This window comes from Monomorium pharaonis, chromosome 2, assembly GCF_013373865.1.
Source record: "Monomorium pharaonis isolate MP-MQ-018 chromosome 2, ASM1337386v2, whole genome shotgun sequence".
Taxonomy (NCBI): Eukaryota; Metazoa; Arthropoda; class Insecta; order Hymenoptera; family Formicidae; genus Monomorium; species Monomorium pharaonis.
Genome location: NC_050468.1, coordinates 13,721,148 through 13,745,929, shown reverse-complemented (window position 1 = coordinate 13,745,929; position 24,782 = coordinate 13,721,148). Strand labels below are relative to the sequence as shown.

Sequence of the window (24,782 nt, the reverse complement as noted above, 5' to 3'; positions counted from 1 at the left end):
GTTAGAGCGAAACCGCCGCTTGGATTTTATTTCGTCAGCAGCAACCCTTGGGACATACCACGGGGGTGCGTGACAGCGTGCAAACTGTTTGGCTACCAGTTGCGCGCTCCCAGAAGACTCTTTTGCAAGTCGTAAACGAATTAAGGTCTTCGCCACCACTACCACACCGCATTCAGTCATAAGAGAGGGATTTCGAAACCGCTTTTGATTTACATTCCGGTCGTCCATCGTGTCTTATAGCATCGACGCGAGATTGCTCGTGGCCGCGCCGGTTAGCAACGATTATTAGCAATGCGACGACTTCATTTTGAATCTCTCGCGTCAGTTGGATTAATTTTGTTCCCATAAATTTGTAAATAGCACGAAAAGATGATCAAAGAAATTTGAAAAGTTGCATTAACAGTCAATATTTATACATTGCTATTATAGGAATCACCTCTGGGTAATTTTATGTAGCACTACTTACAAATTTGTAACCAATTTATTACTTACAATTGGTATATTTTAGAATCTTATATTATTTTCAATTCATTAATTTTTGATAACAGTATAGTAAAAAAATGTTTATTATAAATTATGATTTTTACTATAGATTTTAAAAATATTGATACAATAAATAAATACAAAAACTAAAAATTAAAAAAGCTTAGAAAAATTGAAATAATACTTAGAAAAAAAATATTTAACAATATTTTTGAAAAGAAATTATTAAAAAACAAGTATTAAAACTTTGCAAGAGCAGTCGGGAGCTGTATAATTCTAAATTTAAATATTTTGTATACTGTTATTTTACAGTATATTTGAAAAAAATGAATGTATAACTTTTATCAACAGAGCCATATCACGTTTGAGATATACCAATTCTCGTCCGATCATTGAAGTTGAGCACGATTAGTGCTTGGATGAGTGACTACTTGGGAACATCATGTGCTGTTGGAATCATTATTGCTAGTTTAAACTGTGATAGTTACTAAAATTAGTTCTTTTTTTATATTAATAAGAAGTTTAATTAAAATTTCAAATTAGATTCAATAAATAAAATATTATTGAAATTATGTCACATTATATATTATTATTAACAGAGATTTAAACATATTTATTCAAATGCAAAGTATTTTATATTACAATATTTTATTACGACGTCTAAAATTTATAATATTTACATTTATTATCGACCCAACTCTGTACCGGACGCGACAAGTATCCGGGAGCTTTTTCTACTGAAAGCAACGTCAATGACCGCGAAAGCTTTAGATCTAAAATTTATACTTATTATTTTAATTAATTTCTGTCGTGAAAATTTTAATTTCTTATTGTTAGCTATTCAATAAAGTTTTCATTTGTCTTATTTAATTGTCTTATTAATTTGTCTTAACAATTGCGAGTAATTTTCTTATCTTTTTTCTTTAAATAAATCTGTGAATTCTATATAATGTGAATGTAGTAATAACTTATAGACTATATAAGAGAAATGTTACCTGAGAACTAAGATTAATTACCGATCCGAACTTGATGAAGTACATACTTTTTCCGTTTTTGTCAACCGACAATTGGCAGCAGTAAAAATATTTATTATTTACAAGAGAAAGATACAGATAGTCAAAAATTTAATATGGTTGGATCCCCAATGGACCATAAATTTATGTTGGTTTAAACTATATTATAGTTCTCATAACCATAATATTAGTTTATGCAACTTATAATATGGTTGCTATAACCAAAATGGAGATTTTTACACAGTTAGTTGTACCATAAAATGATCATTATAAGCATTTACCATAAATATATAGTTATTATTACCAATATTATAGTAATAATTACTATAAAAATGATATTCCTAACTATAATTATTTTACTATGCAATTATTGTTACAAATACAACATATTTTTCTATCAGTGTATGCCTAAACATCCGTTGTTTGCGAATAAATACTTGGTACTGCTGATACTGCCGGTGACAAAGACATCTCCGACGTCGTCGAATTAACGCGAAATGCGTGAAAGTCAGTCAATGTTTGCCGGTTTAACCAACTGTGCACAGGCGTCGCAGAGTTTGCCCGAAGCATTAGCGCGCCTCGCACGAAGTTCAACCCCTCGTTCATTTAATCGTTCTCTGTCGTGTGGTACCTCCGCCCTTACATTGCCGATAAAAGAAGAACGCGTCTTCCACATGCACTAAACTCTGGATAAAAGCCCCTTTACGTTAGAATAGATATTTCCCGTTATAAAAGAGTGTACTTCCTTTTTCTTCTTTACATTTCTACGTATTTGTGTTTTTAACGGCTGATTTAAGAATATCCGTATTATAAGTTTAAAGCAGGCTAGTTTAAAAGCTATTCTATAATATTAACCATTAAAATTCATATTTACCATATAGAGGAGACAGAATCACAGAGAGAATTTTAAAATAAAAATAAAAAATACCAAAATTCTTTTATGATAATCGAGTTTTCAATTTTTTTATTGATTGAAGGTAAAAATTGACGTAAGAACAAAATTTCATAACACTAAATATAAAATAATAATAAAACAATAATTGGTATCGAAATGTTATTGAAGTATCGTACAATTGAATATTTGTTTTTGTGGATACACGGAGAACGTTACTTTTCGTCTAGCTAACAAGTTTCTCGTGTCATCCGCGTTCGAATAGTTCGCAAACCGAGGGCGCGAATCGGGGGTAACTGGCTCAGTCACCGGTGTTCCGCGAGATTCGAGAAAAGCCTCGTGGAAATCGGGAAGAGAGGAACTGCAACGCGCCGTGCGTAAACGGAGCTTAACCGCATCGCGCGCAGCGGAGTAGCGGTGAAGGCGGAAGGAAGAGGGAAGACGATGGGATCCGCGAGATCGAGTGCATAGGAAGAGGAGAGGGATGAGAAGGAGAAGCGGGGTGGCGGAGGGGGAGGAGAAGGAGGAGGGTGTGGAAGTCTTCGAGGAGACGAAACTTGCAAAAGTACATCGCGGCTCAAGAGGCCGGAAGTAATCGCGCGAGTTCCGTGTGCCGCAAGATCCGAGTTATCGTCGAGCGATTTCACGGCGTTTAGTGGCTGGCGATCCGTTGTTCCGCGCGATGCATCGAATTAAGAAGAAACGAATTAACACGCCGCCCGATCGCCTGCTGTAACAACTCCGAGAGATATATGAATAGCAACAAGGTAAGACGCGCGGTCGCAAGATTTGATACATTGAAAAAAAAAATGTTGGAACAAAAACTTGCCGTACAGATGGCAATATATTGGTTGAAATGTGGTCAAATAAATGCATGTAATTGTCTAAAAAATTGATTGTGCCAATATCAATAAATTCATGTGTTTTGCTTTCTTAATAATATAATATTTATTTGACACAAATAATAATACATAATGATGCCAATAAAATCTACATAATGTATTATTCAGTTTCAAATAAAAAAAACGAGTTTTTCAGTAGTTGCATCTTATCACGCGAAACCATTCGCTGCGATGATTTTCGTAATCTTTGAGTCCTTACAATTTGTTTGAGAATTTGCTAATATTTTGAATCTATTTTGAAATAAACATTTAATAATTTAATCTTAATAAGACTGATGTATTTTTTGCTTCAGCTTAAAACTTAAGATTCTGCAGCTTAAGAAAGCCGAATAGATCACATGACTCTCCATTAATACATATCTTTTAACACAGGAATTTCAAAATAATTAATAATGAACAAAATTTAAGCAGTAAAAATGATAATTGATTTAAAAATATTTTTTATAACATTAAGTTAAATGAATATTAATGAAAAAAATAAAAAAAAATGTATAATAATGATTTAAATGTAATATCAAGTAACTTTGCCACATTTTCATTAGTAAAAATGACGTCATATAAAGAGAATTATGTAATTCACGAATACTTCACACTTTTACTGAAAATAATCAGTAAAACTTTAGTGGAATTTTTTTTAATTTTAAAATGTTTTTTATATACAAGTTTTATGTTTCCTCATAAATAATAATTTTTACAAAATTTTATATTCTGTTTGTGATAAACTTATTTGAAACCTTTTTTCCATAAGACTCTCTCTCTCTCTCTCTCTCTCTCTCTCTCTCTCTCTCTCTCTCTCTCTTTTGTTTTTTTCTTTTAATGTTATTTTAGAAAATTATTTTTAAAAACTACAGTTGAAAAATTTGAAAAGCTTTAAGAAGCTGTGTCTCTATTATATTAATTAGAAAAACTTATTCTTAATATTTGATCAAGTGTTCTTATATTATATGAAAAAATTGGAGAATCTTTTTAATTTGAGAGAAGATTTTTTAAACATTTTTATCAACAAAGAAAGAACTTGAAAAATAGATTTGCTTGACAAATACAAGGCAAAGTTAAATAAAGTAAAAGAATATATATATATTTGAACAAAATGTCTAGCAAAACTCAGTTGTAAATTAATATTTAAATTTTGTGTGTGTGTGTGTGTGTGTGTATGTGTGTACAAGAAGAGCTTAACAAAAAATATTAAAAATCAGTATGAAAAGAGAGAAAAAGTGAGATAGACAAAATCCGCGGGACAAAGGAAATTTGGCAGATTCAGCTTTCGAATCGAAACGAAACTGAGAAAAGATCGTAGGGAGAGAGACCTCCGAAGAAAGGGAGAGATAGCAGCGGGAACTGCTGGGGAGGGAATGTTACAAATGAATCGCGTAATAATCCCCATAGCCGTTCAACTGCTTCCCCGCCGCCGTGCTCTCTTCATCCGTCTCCCTCTCTATGGGAGCTGCTTATGTATTCCGGTATACGGCTGGTTGCACCGCCGCTAATGGAGTTTCCAATATTTTCCTTTCTGCATCGTCCGCGCTTCTCTTTGCTTGGCATCACGCGCATTCTCGCTGTAGATCCCTCGCGGCGTCTGTCCTCGCTCACTTGATCGATTCTCGAAATTCTTCCCGCGTGTCCGCCTTTGCGTTTGTCCATGACATCGTCACCGGTTAATCTGTGAAACATCACATTGATATTGTTTAATCCTTATATGTGCTCTTTCGGGGATCAAAATCAACCTGCACGACTAATTTTGTCATCGCTCATCTTTAGGGATGTTTTACTGAGAGTTTTAATGTGTTGTTACATTAACATTCGTACATTAATGTCAGATCATTGAGAAACTTATAAATATTTGTTTATTATTCTATAGTGAATATATTGTGTCAAATACAATAAGATGAAAGTTGGATTATACATCAAATAATAAATTAAGACATTGGAAATAGAGAAGTCATTAAGTTAATAGAGTATTTTTCTACTCGCATATAATTTTTAATCGCTTCTATGTAGCCGCAATTTTAATAATATGTCAAATTTTCGAAACATACGTGCATAGGACAATAATTAAAAAGTTAATGCAAGTTATTATTAATAAATTAGATACGAAATCTTTCAAAATTGCTTTCTGTTCTACTTTCAAAAAGTCAGATTTTTTTCTTTGCAATTCCGAAATATTTCCGACTTTTAATAACGCATAATTTACATGAAATAAAATAAGATTTATTTAACAATTTACTACCAAAGTGTCGTTTATCGTGTGTACTTCAACTATTATTATTTTACAATTATTTGGTGAATTCCGATTGTTCTCATCACTGTGTCAATAATATATTAGATATTATTTACAAAATATTACAATATCCTGTACAATTTATCGGGACACCGTCATTTGTACAGATAACGAAATTTGTCATGAAAACGAAATAGATCTCGTTAAGGGTCGGTTGTTCCAACTTCTTGATAAACTTATCTACCAGGTAAGCATGTGTCTATCTTTTCTTAAATAAATAAAGACAAACATATTTACCTGATAGGTAAATTTACCAAGAAGTTGGAACAACTGACTCTAAACATTGTTAAAGAGAGGGTTATTGTCGCATTATTATATTCACGCTGTATCGGTCAACGGGTCGTGCGAACGTGGGTGTATTAAATCAGCGCGTATGCAAATGAGTGCACGTCGGACACGCGTGCAACCCCTTCGCGTTCACGTATCACTGGCTACCAGTGTCTATATCTCGCACACGCGAGCTGGCGGCTCTCGTACACGCTTTCGGTACCGCCAGCACGGTCCATATTCCACCGCTTAGCCTTTAATCCAGCCCGGGGTCGACACCTCGTTTCTTTCCGGCCATTTAACACGGCTAGAGAGCGCCCGCTCTCAGTCCGGAACTCGTCCGCCGTTGTTCCTCGCGCGGAAAGCGCGCGCGTCATCGACGAGCCGGTGAATGTGTTAACCCCTTTGAATACGACTTTACACGACCGTTGTCACGGCCCTATATCGAATTATTCGACGCTGTTAATCGCGACGACGACGCGGACGTCGCCCGAATAAATTGAACGATGGAACGATTCACCTGCGCTGCTCGCTCTATTATTATAACATGGAGTGCCGTGATAATTTTTCGACCGCAATGTTTGAAGTCCACTGTGTTAAATCCAGGGTACTTCTCCACCCCTGCGGCAACTGTAAAATTTTACTTGAGAGCTACAGTAACAATATAAATAACACGGTAAAAAACATTTTGTATTTTGTTAAAATCGATTCTTGTTAAAATTTTACACTTGCTTGCACTACTTTAACATATTGTTAATTTAAGTGAAATGTTAAATTATTAGAATAACTGAAAAAAGTGTAAAAATAACACAATGTGCATGTATTTTTAATTTTACCCAATAAATATGTTTCTTATTATCAGTGACAGAATTTATCTGTTGAAATTGACAGAAAAGAAATATTGAGCTTATTCTATAATATAAGAGTAACTGTTATTTTCCATGATGTATGTTATATTAACACAATTATAATTGTGTTAACGTAACATGTTATATGCTTTGACATAATTTTCTTATTAAATTATTACATAAAAATTATGTCAAATTATAAAATTTACATTTATTTTTAAAATATAACATAATATTTATGTTGCTATTTTAACATAGGCTTAATATGTTAAATTAACAGAAAAATTTCTGTAAACCGTTTGGGACATGCGATCTGTGTTAAATTTGATAAAAAAATTTGTGTTAGCATTCTTCCCTACGACTAACGTAATGTCTGTTGTCACGCAACATTTAGCGATCTTCGGAGACGGTACGAATCCCTAATCCGCGAGATATATTTCCGACAAGTACGCGTTCGAAAGTTCGGCGTGGCGCGGCGCGTATTCGGCTTTAAGGGATGGAGAATCCAATAAATTTGTTCGTAGGATTAGGCACTAGGTCGGAGCGGATTATACCCCTTATTCCTATCCGCTCTCGAGCGATACGATTGCAATTTCGCAGTGAGAGTGAAAAAGAGAGAGAGAAAGAGGGGCCTCTTTTACCCCTCGCTCTTATACCACCGCATGCGAAAACAACGAATGTCTTGCAAAACATTTTTTTTTCGGATTTGTTGTGATAGATCAATGAAATATCGTGTTTTTTTATTCAACTTAAAGAGGTATTCACAATTTAAAGAAATTTTAAATTATTATTATTTTTACAATTTGATTATTTTTTTGTTTGGAACACTAATAGAATACTGGCATTTTATGTATGTGTCTATTACTTTTTTAGCTTTACGCAAATTCACCTTTTAACTCTTATTAATATAAAATCGAAATATTTATAAACAGAGCAAGCATATAAAAATATTTTTAGATAACAAAATATCTTATTTATCTTGTTTATCCAATCTCAAGTATTTAATTTCTCATGCTAATTTAAAATTCAAAAATTTTAATCTATGCAATGGATGAAACTAAGCAAATTATTTATTGCAATGTTGAACAAAATAGCAGAATATAAAAATAAAGAATAAAATAAAAATTCCTTGATTTTTGCAAACTGTAAGGAAAAAAAACTTTAAAACATCAAAAAATCTGTTTGAAACTGATTTATCTCACGAGTAAAGATTGAATAATTGTAAAGGAAAAAAAATCACTTTTGACCGGTCAAACTAGCCTATATCTCTTCAACAAACCAATAATTAAAGTGAAATAATATAATCAGCACTGTTAAACTGTACCGATATTCCTGAAGCAACGCGACAATTTTGCAGCGAGAGATTTAAAATTGATAATATTGAAAAAAACTTAATAATCTAAAACACGTAACTCTCGTTACATTTTTATATTTTTCAAAGTTAAAAGATGTATTATTTCAACTATAAAATTATCAGCAAAGTATGATTAACTGAGTAGCCATGTTGAGAGAAATTGGTTGTTTGTATTACAATTTTGTTTAGCTTGTGCACCGTCATCAGTTCTGACGAGTGCGCAATAATCCTCCGCTCGCATTCTCTCCTTCTTTCGTCTTCCTAGGCTCCACCATTCCCGCCCCCCCTCGCGCCATTTTTACGACATCTGGATGGCCGTTGCTAACGCATCATGGCCGGCCATTGTCACCGACTGGCTTTTCTAGTCGGGTTAAAAACGATAATCGTCATCCCGAGGGGTGCGAGGTGTCACACCGAAACCGGATGGTGCCCCCGATCCGTTCAATTCTGCCTTCGCGTGCACCGCGCACCTATGGCGTGTCACACGCGTAGCGAGGGGAGAGCGCACGGCGCTACCCGCTACCATGGGGTGGGTAGCAACGCTAATAAAAATGCGCGAAAAAAAGGGCGGCCGCGGTCGGCATTACGCGTTATTAGCCGGGCCCCTATAATAATAATAATGGCCGTCAGACTTTCCGCGCCGACGTTGACTCTTATTCGCCTGAGCGAGCATCGCGCGCGTAACATCTGTATCATCGCTGCCATTCTGACGCCATTCGACGCGGAATGCATCTGTTCTCCTCTCCATTCGAGAGACTTTTCTCCCTCTCTCTCTCCCTCCCTCCACGTGTCTCCCTTCGCTCTTGTGCCTTCGGTCTTAGCACTCGCCGTTTACAAGCTCGACGTTTAGTCCAACTATCGGGCTCGACGTTGTCGCCTTCGACGCAAGGTTACTTGAAAGATGATGTAATAATTCCTAACAGCACAATTTATACGAAAGATGGAAATATTTTAAATATGTATAAAATGTTTTGTACATATTCTTATATATGTTCGAAAAATGTAAACATATACGTTTAATGTAATCTTGTCTTTCGTTTCTGTATTATGGTTTACTTAAACTACTTGAAAAATTCGTTTATTTTTGACATTAAATTTTGCATCTATGAAAAGAGAAATAATTTTCTGATCCATTCAAAATTCGGAAAGAGAAATCTCTCTCGAAAAAAATTTTTTTTCTCGGAATAAAATAATTCTCTTACACGCGCAGATTTTATCCGTACGATTTAAGAATGAATTAGCATACAAGATGGTCAAACGATGCTTGGGCACGCGTCGACCGTTCATTGTCGAGTTTCCGATCTCGCACGAGAGCCGCGCGAGAACGTTTCTCTCCTTTTCTCCTACGAATCAACGAAACGTGCCCGCGTTAATCACGCCTCGGCGAAGCTCGCGTCTAAAAGTTGGCCACTTTGCGCTTGCCACTTCGCGTTCGCTTGCCACTGTGTTCTCTACTGGAGAGGAGTGAACGCGCGTGCCTCTTGCTCTCGGTTCCGATCGCATATAATACAATCGGCTACGTGGCATGCACGAGTGGACCGCGCGCACGCACCGTTTACCTACGCGTAAGTGTAGCATTGTTTCCCCCGATCGTTGTTGAGAACCGCGACCCTGCGACAAACGAATTTGATCTCGCAACAGTCCTCTTCACCGCGAGGGACGACGGACGGTGGTACTCCCGAAGTCAAGGGTCGCCCTTTGCCGCGAGTGTTTTTCTTTCCTTTTTTATTTTTTTATTTCTTTCGTTTGAATGACCTCAAGTGAAGTCAAGAGGGTACGTGAGTAACAGAAACTTTCGGGAGAAGGAGAGAGCGAGAGGGTCTCTATTCCACTGTCCTTCTTCCTCCCTTTCATTTATAGCCGAAATATCATTTCTCTTTCTCTCTTCCTCTCCTCCCCCCCCCTCTCTCTCTCTTTCTCTCTCTTCGAGATCTTTTGTTTCTCTTTGCCCTTGTTATTCTTACTGGCTGCGTTCGATGATCCTTTTCCCCCAGGCCGCAGATCGCAAGGCGATTGAAAGTAAACTACCGATATACGCCCGTCACAATGCCGCAAGCTTGCAATACGTTCGCGCAACAATGCCATTGCCGCACGGTCTTTAAAGCGTTTAGCTAAGTGCACACTGTCCCATTATCGACGTTAATAAACGCCCCTTCTCTCGCCCTCTCAATCGCCCGCTCGATTTCACGAGTCGCGCGCGACTCCTTAAACTCCACGGTACGGTGCGTTCCACATCAGCGATTGCAAATCAGTCTCGATTTATAAAACTAATGAACGTTGTTTCAACTAATGTGAAACATGAGTCAGCTTTTGGCACAATCTTTGAGAAACCCTTATAAAAATGTAATGCCCGACAGTATTAAATTGATAATTAATACTAATTTTGAATATTAAGAGTAACTAACAACAGTGCATAAAAAGTACTAACAATATTTTTATATGGGAGAGCGATAAGTGATGCTTCTAAAATGCAGTGATAAAGCAAAAATATAGATCTCTCTTTCTTTCAGACGTAATAATAAATAATTTAGCCAGGCTCTTAAATTTCGCTTAAGAAATTATTACATATTTCACATTTAATTAAATATTAATAAGCATACACAGAAAAAAAGGATATTGTTATTTTGACAATACCTTTAGTTTCAAAAGAAAAATTTTGAAATAAGATTATATTGCGTTAAAAAAATTTATTTGAATGAAAATTTATTTTAATATTTTATATAGTTTAATCAAGAAAATTATATTCTTGTTATTTAAGAATAATTTTCTGGAAATGAAAAAATGAATAGAAAATACTGTATATTGAAATTGAAGATTATAATTTTTTTAGAATAAAATTATCAAAATAATAATATTATATTTTTGAAATAACAATTATAGTATTGAAATAAGGCTATAATATTGTTGAAATTCAATATTTTTTAATTCTTCTAAGAAGATTATTGTTGCGTATATATGAAACAATTATGAATGCGTTTATATGAATATATAAGAGTTAATTTGACACTTGCTTTTTTTCTGTGTAGCAATATTTAATTACAGTAGATGTAAGAAAATTAACTTTTAATTCGTGAAAACGTTGACTTTTTACTAATCTTAATTTATCATCAAAATTACTTTATACATATTTTTAACCCAGACTGTGATCAACGTGTTATACGTATAACGATTGCAAAAACGTTAAATTAATAACAATCTTGCGCGAAAAGAATATTGAAAGAATATTGAATGCATTGGCGACAACGTTGGTAGATTAAACCTCGAATAGTTCCGCCATCACGCTCGAACGCACGGCAGTCCCGGTTGGTGGATAATTCGTTGAAGGAAGATACGAATGATCTGGTTGGGGCCGAAAACGGGGGAAGGACGCGTACCGGGGGAGGAAGAGAAGAGGGGACGAGAAGTTGCCTGGATGACGTGGATTCCCCACCACGGATAAAATGGTCCCGCGTTTAGCTCCTGCCTTCCGAACGTTCTTTAGTACGGAGATGAGCTCTTCGGGAGGGTTCCTCTCTCCTATCTACTTTTTCTCTCTCTCTCTCTCTTTCTCTCCTATATCTCTCTTTCTATTTCTGCTCGTTTATCATGGCAAGCACGTAAACATATTTGGAGCTATGACACTTTTAGAATCTTTCAGATTTAGAGATTCGGTTCATTAAAGAATAAGCGGATGATGTGTTCACCCATGGTTAAAGGGCTCGGAATAATTTATGTACCCATGTATTGAGCGACTACAAGGGAAATGGTAATCATTGACCATTATTTTCTGCAAATGATAATTTACATACGTATGAATATTTGTATATTTCTTAATAAATGTATGCATTAACTGACTTATTTCAACCGGAAGAATCTGTTGTGTATGAGATACTAAATAATTTATTAATATTAATTAGTATAATAGTAATAATAGTAATTGATTTTGTTGCTGGAATAAATTAATTAATATTCTCTATTTATATATATAATGTTAGAAAATAATTAGTGTTATGTAAAAATTAACACAAAAACTGTAATACTTTGACACAATTTGGAAACAAATTATAGAAGTGTATCTCTTCAATAAAATTAGCATTTATAAAATATGTTGAAACACACATTTTATTCATTTATCTTAGATAATTTAAAAACTATATTACTTTTTATATTACGTATTCATTTATCCATAAATTGTATTGTTTTGGCAGTAAGGAATGTTAAATACGAATTTAATACAAAATATTTAAATAACACAGTATATTAAATTTTACCAAGGACCGATTTTAATATAAATATAAAATAACTTTTACTGTGTATTAATTTTTAAAATACAAAATTTTAAGAAACCGCTTACCATACTAAATCCGCTAAAAATGCCATGATTAGAAATAATCGCTCTGAAAACAACATTTCAGAGAAGTTTATTGACGATTATTAACGATTCAATTACAGTGTATGTGTATTGTGTTATCAGAAATAATTGTCGAATAAGCTATAAAGATATTTTTGGTTGGTGGTGATTTACTTCTACTACATTCCCACGACAGGTTCACCCCCTTAAACGTTCGAGTTCCACGTCGGCGTTAAACTCGCGAGTACACCGCGTAGAAAGCGATGAGCAGCGCGGCACGACTTGGCCCCGTGATAGTAAAGACGCAAGATCCAGCAACCGCGAGGGCCCGAAGTTGCTCCGCTCGAGTTCCGCAGAGGGTGGTTGGGACGGAGAGGTAGAAGAGAGTCAAAGAGAGAGAGAGAGAGAGAGAGGAGGCAGGAAACGGCGTGGAAGCGGGGGAGAAGGGCTAAGGCGGTTTTAATTACCGCTTAAGACACCCTCGTAGCGTTAACCCCCGCGCCCGTCAGTACAGATACTGATGGAGGGCCACCCCTAAGGATATCGTTTGCAGTGCACGGTTACGAAGGAGCAACTCAGGGCTGGCAGATGAGGAGGACATGGAAGACGGGGGAGATTTTGAGGGTAGGGAGGAGGGGAGGAGGAAACGACGAGGGCCGGAGAACTTGTACGCCAACGTCGCACTCGATTCTCCTCGGTACACTCGGGGGAAGGAAAGGGAGGAGGGAGAAAGAGGGAGAGGGAAGTTCGAGGCACCAAACCCTACCGAGCCGCGAGAACTTTGCCGCTACTAGCGTGGCCGTCTGCCAGCTACTTCCTCGACCGAGTCACGTGGAGAAGGAAGCGAAGGGAAGACTCGACTGGGGATGGGGGTTGTATCCTCGGGTTTTGCCGCTTATACGACGATTATTACAGACGTTTTCGTTACCTCCGAGTTCCGTAGGCGCTTCTAATCTGACGTCATGTATGGAAAACGTGATACGACCTTATTCCTCCCACGATGACATCGGCAATAAACTTAACAGTTATCCGCAACTTCTTGACATTACTCGTTGTGTATAACGAGAGATATGAAATAACGGCGCATATTCTATAGAATCGATTTTTCATATCGTAAATCATTTGCATTTTATCGTTACGAATGTATTGCAATGACTAGAAAACAATTTTGCAAAGGTTAAAAATAGAATCATAATCTGATTAAATGCATTCCTTCTTATTAAGAAATATTTTCAATCTAATATGCATCTTATAAATCATTTTTAATCTAGAACTATATTTTAAAAACGTAATTTTAGCTCTAAAAAGATATAAAATGATATAAAATAATGCGGCTATAGATAATTTTATAATAATCAGATTAAGTCACTGAATAAGATACGATGTTACAGTTCCACATTGTTAATCACAATACATGGAATGTATATATGTATTCCATATATTGCACATACATGGAATAAAGTAAATAAATTATATAGGACACACCGAAGTCGATCAAAACGAAAATAAAAAAAACCAAACGAATTGTGACTCTTATCGCCTTATCGCGAATTGTAATCTTTGTATATATGTACATATATATATGTAAAAACGTATATAGAATAGAATTGATTACGTCAAATATAATAGAGCCAATAACAGCAACGTGTCACGTGTCACATCGAGCCACAGATTCTGACTCAAGTTTCTCCAGGCGGAGAGGAGGTAGTCGCGGAATGACAGCGGCGTATCTCGGTGGGGGTGGCCGGCAACTGGCGTCGGGACGCCCGTCGTCGTCTTATCGGGCATCCCCTTGCCTGTAGCTTCTTCCAACTACCTCGGTCGCCCTCCCCTCGCTCTACCCCGGTGTGTCTCCTCACCATCCTTTTCCCATCCCCCCCCCCTTCACTCCCCCCTGTCGTCGTAGCGAGCCCGGTGACGCCTCGACGCGCTCACCCAGAAACCGACGATAAGGTTCACCCGGCGACGCCTGCCTATACCGCCAGCTCGTCCACATACGCGCACGGATACGTACCTACACACGCGAGCACACGGTAATCGCGCGCAGATACCCGCGCGATCGCATGTCGCGCGTAGGAATTGATATAAGAAAGCCGGAGGGGGTAAGCGCCGCGTGAAACCACAAATCGTGCGCCGCGTTATCACGCACGCTGACATCGATAGCACATCCCCCGGTGCCGGGAAGAGTTTCTGGGGGAGGCGTTAACTTGCCCGACTATATCGCGAGCAGATCCGGGAAAGATAATTACCTACTTCGGCAAAAATAACTATCTTACACACGGTCTTACACACAAAAAATGTTACGGGTTTTTGATTAATTGACTAATGATGTGCGAATCAAGATTTCTTTACGCCGAAGCGAACTGAAACGTGACTTTTAATTTAACTATTATTGAATTACTGATTAGGTACATAAATATTGAAAACATTTTTATGAAGAAATAAAATATTGGTTTGAATCTCTTGAATTCAAATTTTTTTTAGTAATTCTTAAAAGTTGAATCATAGAGGTTTAAATTCAAAGTAAATCAAATCTCATTTTGAATTGACTTTCGATTAATTTTGAAATTTTTGATAATTTCGAAACGTGTCTTTATCAAGATGGATTTTTACTTCAACTAACAATGATTGCAATTTTTAATATTCGACACTAAATGCTAAACTTTGTTCTGAAAATATGAAAGTTGCATTTGGTATTTAAATCCCGATAAATCTTTTCAATTCCATCCTTGAAACTTAACTCTTGAAAGACGCTCTTGGCACGAAAATTATTGTAACTGTGTAACGCGATAAAAGAAGACTCGAGATTGCCCGTAATAGCCGTTCGCGCGAAAGGCGTTGATAATGATGCACGTGCGTTTTATTATTACAGTAACCGAGCTCGAGGGTGGCGCGCACTCGGACGAGACGAACAGCGGGGGTGACAATAGCAACGCTGGCAGCGTGTCGGGCGGCGCCGATGACGATCAGGCGCGTCTCCGCCTGAAGAGGAAACTGCAAAGGAATCGTACGAGCTTTAGCAACGAGCAGATCGACGCGCTCGAGAAGGAGTTCGAGAGAACGCATTACCCGGACGTGTTCGCCAGGGAGAGACTCGCCGGCAAGATCGGCCTACCGGAGGCGCGAATACAGGTGACTATTCAGCACAGCGTTGCACGCAGCCTCAGGCTACAAGAGTACTTAGAAACGGAAACACGTATACACTCAGAGAAAAAAGTAATACTTAATAACTAAAAGTAAATTGAAAACACAACACACACATACACTTCATATATATCTATATTTTGCATGAGGTATATGGGAAAATGAATAAGTTGAATTGAGGAAGCAGTAATATTAATTATTCGTAGTAAATGAAAATAGAGTATGAAAAGTAGTTTTAATAAAAAATATATTATTGATATAAAATATATTGTAAAACTCTCTGTAAAACTCGTAGAGTAAAAAATTATTTGAAAATGAGTTGAGTCAACTCAATTTTCTATAAGAGTGACGTTTTATTTTACGAAATTTAAAAAGCAAAATGTTGGTTACGGCATAACAACTAATTTCAAGAAAATGTTTGTCCGAAAAAAATATATCTGCATGTCCTCTACTATATGAATTCTATATAATTATATATTATATTTATTCTGTTATTTTAATGTATTTTATTTATATATATATATATATTTACCATTAATGAAATGTTATATCCATCAATTATTGTCATAACTATATTTTGACAATTTCCAGTATTCTACTTACGCATAGCTTTTATAAAACTAATTACAAATGGTTAAATTTTGAAGATATTACATTATTACATTATTAACCAGAATACTTTCTCTGAGTGTATCAGAACTATCGAATAAACGATTTTGAAATAATTAATAACGTAAAATTCGATTTAATGACAAATTAATATTATAAATTTTAAAGACATTGTTCCTGATTTTTAAAATATAAGGACACGACGAATTTCGCTCACAATCTTTTCTCGATATTTATTCCAATTCGGCATGAAAATCTACTGTGGTTGTTAATTTTTAATACATATGCAATAACGTTAACTGCAACTTATAATTATAATTGTGTAAAAACAGCGGTTGACATCTTCTAAAGAAAAGGTGTTTCTTTAGAAGTTTTAATTTATTTATTTCTAAGTAAAAAATTTCTTATTGAACCAGCGCCATTTTAATCCTATGCCATCTCACGCGCATATATACAGGTCGCCAACACCGAGATCGAAGATTACGAAGATCTGTAACATTTAATCAACATAAATTCGATATTATATGATTAAAAGATCCTCACAAGGAGTAACGCATTTTCGTGAACGAACTGTTTCATCCACGACTATCAGCCGATACGAAAGTTATCCGTAGCCTAGCGATTGACCTGTATCTTCGTCTGTCTTCTCGTTCACTAACTCAGGTCTGGTTTTCGAATCGGCGGGCCAAGTGGCGGCGCGAGGAGAAATTGCGCACGCAACGGAGGGATAATCCGCCACCGCCGCAGCAGCAGCAGCAGCAGCAACAGCAGCAGCAACAGCAGCAACATACTGCCGGCGTGAGCCTGGTGGGTGCCGGTCATCCGACGCCGCCGCCACCCTCGGGGATACTTGGGGGGCAGCCGCCACCGCAGGCACCACCTTCGCCTCCGAGAATACACCACGGGTTCGCGCCCACTGCTGTGTACCCCGGAATACCCAGCATGCCCGACTCGTACAGGTGAGAACGCAAAGGCGCGAAGTTCATCGATTCTTACAAAATTAAGCTAGTATATGTATATCGGAAGTGGATACCTATGAATAAATGAACGAATAACATACAAATAATGTACTTTGGAAACGAAAAATTTTTTAAGAGAAATATATCAAATATCAATATATTGTAAATGTTAATTTTATTGAAAAATTATTCTACAATTTGTTTTCAAATTGTACAAGTGTTACATTTTTTATATTAATCTTTTAGGTAATATTTGTGTTGGTTTCTAACATGTTTATTTTATATTAAATTAATCCAAAAATTTGGGTAAATTATTTGGTTGTGTGCGTGTGTATTTGTGTATTTAAATACACAAGTTATACTTATTATTAAATAAAATCCATTTATATGGCATTGTTATTTATTCGTAATGTATGAGAAAATATGAAAGGATAATGATTTTCAATGTTATTAATTTTTGAGAAGCTAAAAGTAGCACCCAAATAGCTAGAATTTAAAAATTTAGAAATTAAAAAATAGAAGATAATTGTAATTAACAAAATAAATGTTAAAGGATCTTGTTTTTGTGATTAATCATTTGGAACTGATTTTATAGAAGACTAGCTATGCCCTGCCACGCGTTGCTGTGGCTCTCTATTCTTATGCTACATTTTTTTCAAATTTTCTTTGCTTTCGTTGTTTAACTTTCAAGAGCCTTGCTTTACTGTTGCTCTTTTTATTTTATTTTTGAATAAGCATTTATCTATCTTTAATAAATCTAATATTCATTTATTCACGTACTTCTAACTTTTTTTTCTAAAAGCTGCATTTAGAAATCCATTCAAAAGACTGTTTTAAATAAGTTTCTTTTTTTCAATAAAACAAAAGCCATCTTTATTTTTCTTATAACCTTAATTTAAACACAATAGAAACATTCTTCGCCTCTTCCGGTCTCTCCCGTCTCTCCCCGTCTCTCCCGGTCTCTCCCCGTCTCTCCCCGTTTTTCCCTGTCTCTACCCGTCTCTCTCCGTCTCTCCCGGTCTCTTCCCGTCTCTCCCCGTCTCTCCCCGTCTCAATGTGTCAAAATTTCAATAATATTAATGAAAAACTATTTTTTACACTTAAATTATGGCCATCATTTTTTAAACATACGGTATATCCAAAATCAAACCCCATAAGAACACTCTCGGTTACGAATGCAACGTTGTGTCAAAATTTCAAAGCAATCGGTGAAAAACTTACGGAGATCTTAGATGAGGAACAAACATTTACATTTTTATTTATATAGATAATGTTTAACTTAAGAAGGCTAGTAGCTGAAACTTGGCTCGCTTTTAGTCGCGATTTTTCTTTTCTAATATTGTTTAGCATGTAGTGAGTTTTTCTTCTACTTATTATAATGTTTAATTTGTTTGTTATTTTTAATTTAAAAAAATTTTTTTTCATTATTACACACGTACACACAGAGTTTTTAAAAAATAAAATTAATTAAGTGGACCTGGGCTCAAGTGCCTTAATTTTTCGCGCGTTGAAAGGGAGAAACGGCCGTGCTTGCGCGAACAGACGTTCGAAATCGTTTTCCTCAATGTTGCAGCCCGATGACATCGATGCCGAGCTTCACGATGTCGGGCGCCAGCCAGCAAAATCAGCACACGACCAGTAGCATGTCCTCGCTGTCCACCGGGGGCGGCATGAGCCCGATGGGTATGACCGTGGGCATGACCGTCGGACCGAGCCCGGGCGCGTGCCTCCAGCAACGGGACAATGGCTACTCGTGCGGGGTTGCGAGACCACCAAGCTACGAACCACTTCACTTAGGATATGGCGCCAGACCGACCTGCAGTCCCACGCAGCCCTACCACGCGGCGAGCCTCAATCAGTACAATCAGAACGCCAGCTCGACCGGTGAGTGTCTACCGCACTCACTGCATTCGCTGCTTGCACTCTAGCCGATGGACTACTACTGCGGCTACCATGGATAACACGCTATCGAGCCCGCCGGTAATGGATTATACACACGCTTCTGTCATCCTTTCGTATTCCACTCTCCAAAGCGCCCAAACGGCTTCAATCCGTGCGTGCGTGTTTCCTCCCTCCATCTCTCCCTTGCATCTTATGAACATTCAGTACAAGTGTGATCTATAGCTTCGTGTCCGTACATTACTTACCAGCCTACATCGCCTACATTAGCCGCCTGAGCGCTTCTTGTTTCTATTCGGTAGTTAGTAAATTGTTAAATGTTAGTAGATCAATGTGCAATTCATGTTGATAGGGCGTTGTACGTGTCTTGCAAACATTGTTTAATCTGCCATTATTATCCCTCTTGATCTCGTCTTTTGTGTTAAATATTATCTTTAACGATGAAATGGTGAAATAATATTCTAACGGATATAGAAAAAATTAAGTCTGCACATAACACCTACAAAAAAAATAAAATCGAGAATTTTATAAAAATTTTTTCATATTTTATATATTATCTTTTAATAACAACGAAATAGTGAAATATAATAATTCTAATAGCACAATTTATTGGCGCCATTTTGGCCTAATATGGCAATGTATTTATTTGAGGATACATTGGACATTCATTTTACATCAATAATATTCTACTTTTAGGGAATATTCTAATAGACATGAGACAAAAACAATGTACACATAACAATACATATGTAATATCGAAAAGAGATAAATTAAAATTTTTATAAAGTTTTATTTTTGTAATTATTTATTAACAGAGTTGACTGCCGGATCTAATTCGCTTTTCTCAATGACATCGAAGTAACATTTTTACTATTAGATATCTCGATAAAATATTATATAATATAATGGAATTATATAAAACCAAACGTAACATTATCATTTTAAGCCAGGATTTTCCAAACTTGTGCGAATCCATTTTTTTTACAATAAACAAGAAACTCACGATCCAGCTAACTTTATATGTATAATAAACATAAAAAAGCACTGGAGAAAGGTGTTAAATTGATTATTTATTTATATCACTTTATTTATGTCACACTTTATTCCTCCTACTTTTTAATTTTTATTGAATATAATTTTATAAATCTATTTTTCTCTCTTTTTTCCTCTCTCTCCCTCCCTTTCTCTCTTTCTCTTTTTCTCTAATATATAATAAAGGTGCGAAGAATGTGCTTATTTTCCATTTTTGACAGTTTTAACGTCAAAATCGAAGCGAGTTATTTCTATACGCAGAGTTTAATAATTATAGTTTATTTCGAAATTTTTTAATTCTTACTATTGTTGAAAAAATTTCACAACTCACCAAAAATTAGCTTGCGACCCATATTTTGAGAATCTCTGCATGAGACTATTACTTCAATATTAACGCTCTGTTAAGCTAATTTTGGGGTTAAATTTAATAAAACTGATATATTATTTTAATACTTTATTGATCTTTTAATGCTTTAATATATAAATTTAGTGTTTAATAATTTAATAAGTTAAATTCAAAAGGTATATCAGTAAATAATACATAAGAAGAACATATTCAATAAGAATCAATTAAAAAGATTTTTTTAATAGGAATGATTTATATATATTATATATTCTTTTTTAAATTCTATTTAAAAAATCTTTCTAATTGAATATATATATATATTCTCAGTTAGTTGGCATAGTGATAGAATAATTAATATAAGCATTTTGATTATACTTAGTCTTCTTCAACCTACGTATTTAATTATAATATTTGTTTGATGCAAACGACTAGCAATGAGTATAGTTGAAACATTTTCATGTTAATTAATTATTTTTATTATACCAACTAACTGAGAATAAACATATATATTCTTTTTTTAATCTTTTTGACTCGTTTTATTAACCGTTTTGTTTCTCTATTATTATGATTTGATAGTGTTTAATAATTTAAACACTTGTTAAAATTACTGTGTAATATAGTTTAAATAAAAATGTCATCCACAAATAAATGACTCTTGTAAATTTTACGCGTCATCTATGTGATATATCAGTTGAAGTATCAATTATAGGTATTAACAAAATTATAAATGTATTACTTTTTATAAGCTTTATTTATTTTTTGAGTTTGATAACGCCGGTTACTAATGACCAGTACAGCAGTCAATATGTTAAGAAAACAAAATATGGCAAAATAATATATTTTAATAAATTCCAAAAAGGACAACATATAACACCTAAAAAGAAATGCATTAAAATTTTTCATAAAATGTTTTGTTTCTTATTAATCTCCTGTTATTATTTATCTCACCAAATAATGATGAAGTAATATTTTAAAATATAAAAAAACATCATATATATACAAAAGAATAAAATCAAAGTTTTTATAAAAATGCTTTCGTGCACTCTTCATCACGTTTAACGACATATACTGTGTTAGAAAACTAAATCAGCTGCGAAGTTAAATTTTCATTTAAACAATTTGCATGTGATTCTCACAAAATATATAACAATAGAAAATTAAAATAAATAAATGTTTAAATTGAATTCTCACACGAGATGTTTCACGTTCCATAAAGTCAAACGCAATGTCACGAATTCTTTTGCAGGTCTAATATCACCTGGCGTGAGTGTGCCGATTGCGGTACCAGGTCAACCGGCACCCGACATGGCGGCGCAATACTGGTCACCGAGGCTGCAGTGACCGTGGTGGTCGTCGATGTCGACCTCATCTCCGTAGACTTGAGCTTCTTCGTCTCCCTAGCTTACGGTGTCCGTGTCGTGTAAAAACAACGCGGAGAAAAAACGACGCGCGATCACGCGGTCGTTCAGCGCGAGGTCTCCGCAAAATCCGCGTATTATGGTCGATCGTGCGTGCAACTGTTCCGTAATCTAAATCGAAATGGGCTATCGCGTAGCCGTGCGTTTCGTTCAAGCCAAAGTTTCGCGTGGAAACTATACAAGTTTGATCTGTCCGTATTCACGTCCGCTGCTTTTTTTCTTTTTTTTTTGTTTTTGTTTTTTGTTCGTCCGGCGAACGCATCGTTTCGGGAAATTTCGGGGAAACGTCATTGCGTATTCGCTGGCGCTTACCGAGCCAGGATTGTCGGAGGCACTCGGAGATTCGTTCTGTCACCTCCAGCGAGAGCGAGGAACTTAAATTCTCTACTGAATGGCTCCATCGCGATTCCGTTTGTGTAAACTGACGACAAATCTATGATATAATACTACTTGTGTAATTGCAATACAAGACGCGGCATTTGGCTTACAGGCGGATTAATCGATCTCATTATATAATCGTGAATCTTATTCACCGGACAAATCGAATTCCCGTGTCCCATGCTACAAAGAAAAAAACTAATATCCACTTGCGACTGCAAGACACTTTCCCGATCATGTCCCCCATTGTTACCATAGGCAAACGATGACTAATGCTGACTTTTCCGCACATTCATTAACGGTGTTTGGTATCGTGATGTGCAAGCTCATACAGCACAGAAAGATTGCAGGAACATTATAGAAATATTTCATATTCCAAGATCGCGACATAACAAAAAAGTATTACAAAATGTTTATACAATGACCGCTGCAATATTTGAAGTAATGGTAAAATATCCATCTTTAGAAATATTACACGGAATATGTTTTCGATAGTGTCCAGATTTTTTCCATTTTATTTCGGCACATGTAATTTCCAGGAATATCACATGTTTCTGAATTAATTTTTACTCAGAAGAAAAAAAATTTTACTGCTAAAATACATTTTATTTACTTTTGTCTTTGAATTAAATTTTGAGAACTTGCTTCTTCAAGGAATCATCTCATCGATATAATATATGAACAATCTTACAATCTTGTGTGTATTTTTAAATTACGAGAAATAAAACTGCGCCAGTCCATTATTTTTCGCAACATTTTTAGAACGTTGCTGCAATATTGCATTACAACGCGTCGTAGCAATATTGCTGCATACGTCTGTGCTATATGAGACACACCTCTCCTCTTTATTTCGATGTCGTATCAGAATATAATTCATAGGAACACAATCATCAGTAGACATTAATATACCAGTCAGTGACAATCCATGGTTTTCGTATGACATAATAAATACGTAAAATGATCGGCAAGGTGGGTAATCTTTCAAAGCATCATGCGCATGTGCACATCTTTGTAAGCTCCCTTTTAATTCGTACAATTACACCTCCGAGCCGAAACATCTCTGTAGATAGAACTGAGCAAGGTGAGACGCGGTGAAACAAAGAGAAAAAAAAAGAAAAACAATGCGAATAGTCGGCAATGTGCAACACGTGTAAAAATAATTAGTGCGAAGATTGAAGAAGGAAAGAATCACTCCCGAGGAGAGATCCTCGCGGGAGAATTTTTATTCGCAACATTTCGTAGGTGTAACTTCTGTAGAGAAGGAAAGAGAGAAAAAAATAAAATAGTTTCTAAGTCGGTATTATGTTATTTATACTCGCGATACGAGAGTGCCAGGAAATAATAAACGTGAGTTCGTTGTGTGTACATCGTAAGGAGAACATCAACAGTAATGTACAATATATGTAATTTTATATGTATGTACATTATGTATAAAATTATATATATTATATATATATAATTGACTCTAATTCTCTAAGTAACTTGGTAAAATCAATTCGTAATTAATATTCGGTGCAAGGTTCGAGAAAATAAATAAATAAAGAAAGAAAGGACCGAACATGCCGATTGTGATTTCCCTTAGACCAGGTATGTTAAACGTACGATTATGCGTTCTAAATAAATAGTGTGTGCATTTAATCGAGAGTTCTCTCAATGCTTGTTTTCTAATTGGAGAATTTATTTACGAGACTTCGGCATGTATAACACAATCGCATTCTCCTATTATAAATAAAATAAAATCTTATTATTATGGAGAGCGAGCTAGTGTTTGCCGAATTATAAACGAATATAATGATATATTGTGTGCAGTTTCCTGTTAGAAATCAAGCGCAGCTCCTTCCCGAACGTGTTCATCTCTTTCTCTTTCTCTCTCACTCTCGATCCGATAATTCATATTTGTACTTACCCCTTTCCCACATTGTCGTCCAATCAAATCACTCGTAGAAAATAATGAAAAATGGGATGCAAAAAAGCGGAAAGAGACTATCATTTTACCTTGCAAATGTAACAATTGTATATTTATTTCAACTTAATAATTAATTTACACTTGAAGACATGTTGTATTCTCTAAATCCTCACTAGAAATCATCCATTGCGATCGACCAGCGCGTTTAACCCTGGATTTCTTTTCAAAGAACATTTATGGATAAATTTACTGAAAAAATTTGTTTGTTTTTTTAAGTAACAGAAATATTAGTTTAAATTAAAGAGAGCATTTATAAATTTAAAGAAATATTTATAATAAAAGTAGCTAACACATGGCTATATAAAAATTCGCACGTTTAATTATTTCTGTGTTTAAAAGCTTGCAACTTTAATTAAAAGTTTATTAAGTAGTAACAATAAATCCAAGGGTTAAGCTAGCGAATAATAATAATATTGCATAAATTGCAACAGTACACATCATTATATCATTACATAATTCTATATAATAATATATTGTTATACATCTCATTTACATAATTATTATATAATATCCTAATTATAAGTTTCAGATTATATTTGTATAAGTTATAATCATTATAACTTATATATTATAATATACAATATACAATATCGATTTGTAATAATTATAATATTATTATATATATAATATAATTACATAACATACTATATAAATATTATATGTA

The 24,782-nt window shown here is 35.3% G+C and overlaps 2 protein-coding genes across 6 annotated transcripts in view; one reads left to right on the top strand and one right to left on the bottom strand.

Moving 5' to 3' along the window:
• Positions 1–24,204, top strand: part of LOC105833958 (paired box protein Pax-6) — a 108,092-nt gene extending 83,888 nt beyond the window's left edge. For 2 of the 4 annotated variants that reach the window (XM_012676095.3, XM_012676096.3), the window contains exons 7-10: positions 15,240–15,499; positions 16,784–17,079; positions 18,653–18,963; positions 21,603–24,204. In XM_012676095.3, the coding sequence (XP_012531549.1) occupies positions 15,240–15,499; positions 16,784–17,079; positions 18,653–18,963; positions 21,603–21,697 (962 nt within the window). In that variant the 3' untranslated portion in view covers positions 21,698–24,204. Of the gene's footprint in view, positions 1–15,239; positions 15,500–16,783; positions 17,080–18,652; positions 19,060–21,602 lie in introns of all 4 variants that reach the window. The other 2 variants (XR_001138846.3, XM_012676097.3) reach the window with 2 other exon arrangements.
• LOC118644582 lies at positions 4,202–15,233 on the bottom strand. 2 transcript variants are annotated; one of them, XR_004962350.1, is made up of 2 exons: positions 13,296–13,976; positions 4,202–4,950 (listed from the first exon to the last, which is right to left on the bottom strand). XR_004962350.1 is itself a non-coding variant. In XM_036283408.1 (2 exons), exons 1-2 carry the CDS (start codon positions 14,153–14,155, stop codon positions 4,710–4,712), a joined length of 414 nt encoding a protein of 137 aa, XP_036139301.1. In that variant the 5' UTR covers positions 14,156–15,233; the 3' UTR covers positions 4,202–4,709. The 2 variants fall into 2 exon arrangements, 1 of the variants encoding a protein (XP_036139301.1); XM_036283408.1 differs by lacking the exon at positions 13,296–13,976 and adding an exon at positions 13,983–15,233.
• Positions 24,205–24,782: the final 578 nt, after the last annotated feature.